The sequence below is a fragment of the Dipodomys spectabilis genome, unplaced genomic scaffold (genome assembly GCF_019054845.1).
Source record: "Dipodomys spectabilis isolate Male_0828 unplaced genomic scaffold, ASM1905484v1 ptg000006l, whole genome shotgun sequence".
In the NCBI taxonomy this organism is placed as follows: domain Eukaryota; kingdom Metazoa; phylum Chordata; class Mammalia; order Rodentia; family Heteromyidae; genus Dipodomys; species Dipodomys spectabilis.
In genome coordinates this window covers 12,013,306-12,021,281 of record NW_024870683.1, presented here as the reverse complement: position 1 = coordinate 12,021,281, position 7,976 = coordinate 12,013,306, and the positions used below count along the sequence as shown (strand labels likewise).

General features: G+C 34.0%; 1 protein-coding gene across 2 annotated transcripts in view; it reads right to left on the bottom strand.

The window, feature by feature from the left end:
- Positions 1-7,976, bottom strand: part of Stx17 (syntaxin 17) — a 49,196-nt gene that overhangs the window by 12,778 nt on the left and 28,442 nt on the right. For both annotated transcript variants that reach the window (XM_042695283.1, XM_042695279.1), the window contains exon 4: positions 3,715-3,940. In XM_042695283.1, coding sequence (XP_042551217.1) covers positions 3,715-3,940 — 226 coding nt within the window. The remainder of the gene's footprint in view (positions 1-3,714; positions 3,941-7,976) is intronic.

Here is a 7,976-nt window from a genome sequence, read left to right as displayed (position 1 = left end):
ATTTTAAAACATCATTGGCTATAAAGTCAATAGTTGGAACTAGAAACATTGCTCAAGCGGTAAAGTGCCGGCCGTGAGTGAAAAGGCCAAAGCGAGCGAGGGACCCTCCTCAGGCCCCGGTGCCAGCGCACATGGATAAGTGACGGGAACCAACAGTTGACTCACGTTAGCTGAAGAAATAAACTAAACAGCACGAATTTAAGACTTTTTTCTATCTCTTTTCTTCTCTTTCTACCAATTCCACCAACAAATTACCAAGAATTCTGTACTATATCCAATAATGCATCTAAATTTTCTACTAAACTTCACTAGATTAAGAAATGTTTCACTACAAATCTGCAATAATTCAAACCCATACTTTATTTATTTATTTACACTGTTATTTATTTTTATTTTTTTGCTAGTTGTGGGGCCCGAACTCTGGGCTTGGGCACTGTCCTTCAGCTCTTTAGCTCAAGAGCTAGCGCTCTACCACTTGTGCCATAGCACCACTTCTGGCTTTTTCTGTTTATGTGGTGTTAAGGAATCGAACCCAGGGCCTCATGCATGCAAGGCAAGCACTCTACCACTGAGCCACCTTCCCAGCCCTTATGACTTTCAGTGAAATTAATGAATTGATCATCTATATAAACTTATCTGTCAAAATACAATGACTTCTAAGTCATAGTTTAACTGTAAAGAAGAACTTTTAAGAAATTAAAACCAACAGAAAGTATACTTTCTGAATAATACAATACAAAACTACCTACATGTTTCATAAAGTTGTTTAGTATATGTCTATATCTGAGATAAAAACCTAATATTTCATCAAATTCAATATGCAGTCTAAAGTTCCTGGCAGTTTTAAAATTGGATTCTTTTTGAATATTTCTTTAAAATGTAGTAAGATTTTACCCCTAGTGTGCTGCTGAGGTGTGTGTCCTGGATTGGGAATAAAAACAACATGGAAAGAGGCACTGATTCCCTGTATGACTTGAATCACCTTTCTAAATACAAATCGTATTTGTGGACTCATCATTTCTCTTGGTGGGAAGCAATATACTAAAAATGAAGCTAGGCACAGAACTGAGACAAGAGGGAGTTCCGCAGATCAAGCAAGATTGGCAGAGCAGATTTGCTTTGGAACTCTCAGAACCTAGACAAAAGAAACAACAAAATCATCACAGCTTCCTCCTAAACTTGATATTCTCTCATTCATCAGAGAACATAAAATTTCTTATTTTCCTTGTTACTTCCATCTGTAAATGAAAAACTATTTTTGTATTTGATCTCCCACACAGAAAAGTGGTGGCATTGCTCCTGGATCTCTGCTGATGTTTCCAATCAATTTATTTAGAAGCTGATTTGTAAAGGAAAAAGCATCTTAAGATACTTAACTTCTATGCACATAACACATAGTTTTCTGTGTAGACTCTCATGCCATGAGACTCTAAAGCAAAAATAAGAAAAAGGAGAAAGCACAGGATAAAAATGTGAGAACAGAATCTAGCTAGAAGAGGACTGTGTGGAGGAAATTCCTACTTTACTTTTAAAGCGTTGTGTAACTCAGTTACTTGCATTCTCTTGATTATTATTCTCCTTTGCCATCCTTCAAAGTATTTGTTAACAATGTATCTGACACTAGACTCTAGTGGAAACTCACAATTGGTAAAATACTCAGCTCTTGGTGAGATAGTAGTTCTAAATTCTTTATGTTGCTAATCGATTCATAGTCAAAGCACACCTTATCAAAAGACTATTCAGAATTTGAAATTCTATATTCTGTTTTAGGGATAATCTAGGTAACCTTGTTTTAGAGAAAGAACGACTATCTCAATCAAATCAGTACTAGTTTCAGAGATTTGATTTTGTGGGTTTTATTCTCTAGTATAAAAAATTACGTATTTAATCGACTTGGTCTAACCATTAATTGAGAAGTTTGAGCACTGACAGAGTTCAAAATGAATTTCACCTAGTGTTTATTCTCCCTCATACTCTGTCTCTGTCCTAATCTTTTTCATTTCCCCTATAAACAAGCTTCTTCAAACTCTGTTAACCTTAGTTTTTACACCCATCTGCTTCTTAGGGAGATAACTGCCAGTGAACTGGGTAAACTGCCTTCTTCTAATCATTGCCAATTCCTCTGATGACATATAAACTCGTTTGCTGGGCACAAACAGTTCTATTGTCAGAAACACAAATAATGGTATCATAATACCCAAAGTAAAACTCTTGCGTTATTATTACAACAAAATGCTTCATAGGAACTTACTGCTGATGGGCAGTTTGAAGCTAAACAGCAAAAGATGACCACTGCTCTTTCCAGAAAATGAAGTCAATCTCCCTGTGCCCTGCCATCACAACTGCCTGAAACATGGAACTTTAAGTCCAGTTTCCCCACATATTCATAAGGCATCTCTTTGAATTAACAGAGAAGAACAGTCTTCCTCCTAATACAGAGGGCACAACTACACACGAATGAACAGTGATAGCAGAAACTACACACTACCTAAAACCAGGATTCCCAAATAGTCTGCAACTGAGAGTTGAGCACTAACTTTCCCTCTCTAAAACATTTTGGCAGTGGTTATCCATAGAATGATTGCAGCATGTTAGAGAGTAGAAAACTATATCTGAAAAGGTATTTATTTATATTGATAAAATATTTATGAATGGTTCACTACATGCAAAGTTCTGTGCTACATATAAAGGATACAATGGAAGTAAAGCTACCTAAAAAACTCTGAAGGCTGACTTGGGAGTTTCTTCTTTCAATATACTTCATTTCTTTGTAATCAATCATTAGCACTGAGCATATAAGATTAAAAATAACCTAGATTTAGAGATAGGGTGTGGTAGAGGAGGGTCCTGGGAAGTAAAAAAGAAAAACTGGGCAGGTATAACAACACTAACATTCTATTCTAATTCCTAATTTATTTCTAATACCCTTTCTACAGGATTAAAGGTATCTTATGACATATATGATAAAACAAACTAGAGTAAATTAAGCGATTAACAATAGAATAAAAAAGGAAATAATGGAAACAGCTATAAGATAAAGCCATAGAACTTTGAAAATTTATTCTTGAGTGGTTAAAAATTGACTTTAAGCTTTTTAGTAAGCACCTTGATTAGGATAATCTTACCGATTCTTCCACTCACTACGTGTAAGATAAAAAAATAACCAGCTATATTGACATTTTGACATTCTACTATGTATTAAGATATGTATTAAGATGAAAAACTACTATAATATGATCAAATATGAATTATATTCTTTGAAAACAAGATAATGACAAGTGTCACAGGGCTGTTTCTCACGAAGGTTGACCTCACTGAAGATTTTTTTACGCTATCAGTCAAATTCAGAACTGAGACAGATCTAACTCCCCCTGCTGAAGAAAAAAGGCATGCTTAAATAGGTGACCCCTTGTACCAGAGGGTAAGATGGTGTTTGTTAAACCATAAATCATCTATAGAGAATCTTTAAAATTTTCTTTTTAATACATGGGGAAATGGGCACTTGAATTCATGAAGTTAACTCCAATTCAGAAAGTACACCCTGCAAAATGTCCAGAGTACTCATTTCCTGCCCTCTTGGGGGGTTAAGGATTTGGCATATTGGACTAGCAGTGATCCCTAGATCTACAGATAATGTGCAATCTCTACCTGAAGATATGAGCTTTAATTAACTGCATTCTGTGATCATCAGTAAGAATTAGTATAATACACTACCACCAACAGTCATGGATCTGGTTAACGAAGGCTGTAATAGAGTTGCTTCATCATTAAACTGTTTCTTAAGTTCTTCGACAGATTCCAAGTGGAGCTGGAGAAACTCTGCTGTTGCTGCTGATGCTTCTTCTTTAACAGGATCTATCATTCTTTTCAGGAGCACTAGGTCATCCTTTCGGACTTTCAAACAAAGCTTCTCCATTTCTCGGATATTGGAGCGAAGTTGCTGTAATAGATAACAACAACAGTACTATCTCTTAGTATAAAACATTTATTTTAAGAAGTAATTTTTAACAATAGTTATGAATGTCAATGCCTATATATTATTTACAACAAAATATGTGGTACCATTCTTTCCTATATTCCATATCTCTGACTGGCCAAATCTAGCTCCATATCCTCAAACTTTGGATTTATGTAGCAAATTTTCCTACATTAAATGTAATGACTACAAAAATGAGATACATTTTCACAATAAATCTGACACTGAATAAACACAGGAAAAATGATTTTCCTACTTAACCCATTTCATACCTCCTCTTTGCCAATCTCCTTCCCAATAGTTACACCATATTCCATATGATTGATCATTTATTGGTTGTCCTCCAGTGATCAAGAGGCATTCATGTCATTTTCAGTTTTTAGTTATTACAAACTATGAAACAAGTAGCCTTGTAAGCACATTCTAATATACTATCAAAGTATATTATTAGCTCTGTAGCATATAATAATACAATGCTTCTAGTAAGAATAATTCCCAGAAGTAGGACTACTCAAAGGACAATCTTCCTCCTCTTTCTCTTCCTTTCTTCCTTCTTCTTCCTCCTTCTTCTTCCTTCTCTCCCTCCCTCCCTCCCTCCCTTCCTTCCTTCCTTCTCTTCAAGTTTGGAGATACAGACTTATTATGTAGCTAAAGCTAGCCTCAAACTCCTGTCTCTTTCCTCTAAGTGCTGGGATTACAAGTATATGCCCTCATAATAGATATACTTGTATAATATATATTATACATATACACATACACATAATAATTGTCAGTTCCCTCCCCCCAAAAAAGCTGTTACAATATACATTATCTGCAAACTATGAGTTTCCATTTCCTTCATTGTTGTTACTCGATACCTTCCTATAAATGAAGTTGCTAGATTTTTATCAAATGATTTTTCTCCCCTTTAATAAAAACACCTATAGATGTAATCACAATTTTTCCTCTAATGTGTTGATATAATGAATTGTGCAGAGATTTTTATGGAATAGTCATTTTCATATTCCTGAAATAAACCCTACACAAGAATATATATATATATATATATATATATATATATATATATAAAACTAGTACACTGCTAGTTTCCATTTGCTAGTACTTCATTTGGAATTTTAACATACATGTGTGACTGTGCCTGTATGGGTGCACACAGTATGTATGTCAACTCTGTCTTTAAACAGGGTTAACCCACTTCATTAGATTTAAGGCTGCATTGGCTTCATAAAATAAACAGATGAATTTTCTATCTTTTTCAGTGATCTGTATATCTGGAAACCAAAATTCCCAGCTATTCTTTGAAAACTAAATAGAATTAATTTTTCAAATGTGATCTAAATATGACAAAATAATATAGAAAAAAATTTCTATTTATACAAAATTTAGATTAATTCCTCCTAACATGCTTTCACAAGTAGCACAAGTCATATATATATATGAAACATATATATGTATATATGTTTCCTATACTGGAGAAAGAAAGTACTAGTTTAAAAAACTTAAAAAGTTAACTCTGAAAGAAGTATTATAACATTATATTCGATATTATTACATATAGAGAAAAAAAAATCAACCAAAACTCATTCAGGACTTACTTAGTTATCTAGTGGCAAAGCTGAGGTTACAAAATCAGATTTTCTTAGAAGCCTAGCAAGCATCCTACCAATATCCATGCCTATCTATACAGTGCCTTAATGTAATCAAAAGTCCAAGTTCACTCTAGTAAAATGAAGGTCAGTTCAGGAAAGAACAACTTAATTTCAAAAAACAGCAATTTGTGAAATATTCTGAATAAAGAATTCTGCCTCTCATCTACCATGACCCGCCTTTTACTTCCTTTAACTTTATGTCCATGCTTTTACCATTCCAATATGAGCTTAAAAAAACCAAACAACAACAACAAACACCTCAGAATAAATGTAGATTCTACCAGGTGCCAGTGGCTCACACATGTAATCCTAGGTACTTAGGAGGCTGAGCTCTGAGGATCGTAGTTCAAAGCCAGCCCAGGCTGAAAAGTCACCATGAGAATCTTATCTCCAATTAACCACCAGAAAACTGGAAGTGGCACTATAGCTCAAAGTGGTAGAGAGCTAGCAAAAAGAGCTCAGGGACAGCACTCAGGCCCTGAGTTCAAGCCCATGATCTACCAAAAAAAAAAATGTAGATTCCAAGTATATCATTACGGAGGTATGATTATGTAAAATGTATGCAAGTTTAAAATCGGATGGCTCTACAATAAAGAATAGAGTTTAGATGAACAAAATGGCAATATGAGGGCTCTCAAGTCCCAGAACAGGACTGTTTTTAAGAGATCACCATTTTCTAGCTGTCAGACTTCTTTCTGGACTACAATTATGATGGATGGTCATATAGCTGTTACATAGTCTATATTGATAATTCAGGCAATTCTACTTGGAGAAGCATTAGAGAAAAACACAGATAGATCAAATGACATATTCTTTGTCTTTTAAAGAATGTGTACATATGTCTATGTCCTCACTCAAATAATCATATCCAGACAAGAACTGTCCTACTATGGACTATGAGAAAAGTTCTAGGGAAAGAAAGGCCATACCCATTCAAGTATAAAATTAGATTATAATAACAAAAAATTAACCAATAGCTAATTTTTATTACCAGTTACTGTAAGTTATATATTTAGCTAAGTTTTTACTTTCACAATATATCTTTGAAATATTGAGTATTACTATTATTACTATTACTACTATTTTCATTTTACAGAAGAGAAAAATCAAAGAAAGTTAAAAAAAAGTGCCACCATTATTCTATGAATAAATGATATAACCAAGAATCAAATCCAGGCCACAGATCTTATATTAGTAACAATTATAATAACATTATCCAACAACAACAACAAAAGCAAATCACAAATGCAAGCCATACTGAAAAAATTATGTAATTTTATATAATTACTTTTAAAGTATTTCCTTCAAAAAAAGAAAAAATAAAATTAATTTTAATGATATATTTTCTTTACTCCAGTGTATCTGAAATACTAGCTCAATATGCAATAGATATAAAAACTCCTAATTAAATATTTTATTTGTAGTAGGTTTTAGACACTCCCTGTGTGTGTGTGTGTATATATATATATATATATATATACATATATATATATATATATATATAAGCATGTTTCAACTCAAATTAGCTACATTTTAGTGCTTAAATGTAGTAGCAACCAGGAGATACCACAGAAGCACTCTATAGCACAGCTATAGAGATCCTACAGAAAGAATAGCAAAGCTACAGAGTCTCTCTAAAATCACACAGAATAACCAGGATGACAAAACTGTTCATGAGGAAAATAAAATGTTTCTGCTTCTGGAAATAATATACTAAGTGACTCAAACTAATTCTAACTCTCTCACAAATGACTACTTAAAATGCTAAATAAAAAGATAAATCATGAAACCAATTAAAAGGGAAAAAAATTCAAAAGCATCAAGAAGCAAACAAGGCAATAGGTAATTTTTAAGACAAGAATTGGGCAAAAATGGAACCTAGAAAAATGAGTCCTTACCTTGGGGCCACATTTTCATATCAGAGTGCAAACTCACAAAACTTGGAGTAAATATTCAATATTAAGATATCCTAAGAGCCGAGTGCCCGTGGCTCACGCCTATAATCCTAGCTACTCAGGAGGCTAAGAGCTGAGAATAAAGGTTCAAAGCCAGCTGAGGCAGGAAACTCCCTGAGATTCTGATCTCCAATTAACCATGAGGAAACCAGAAGTGGCCCTGTGGCTCAAGTGGTAGAACACTAGCCTTGAACTGAAGAGCTGAGGGACAATGCCCAGGCAGAGTTCAGGCCCTACTACCAACAACAACAACAAAAGATATCCTAAGAATAAGACACTTGTTGCTTTGGGTTGGAATCTTATCATATCCTGACATAAACCAGCCTTTCTATGAACTGAAGACTGATTTCCAATTTCTTATAATGTGCTCAAAAACTTTATACTCCAAATTGTATA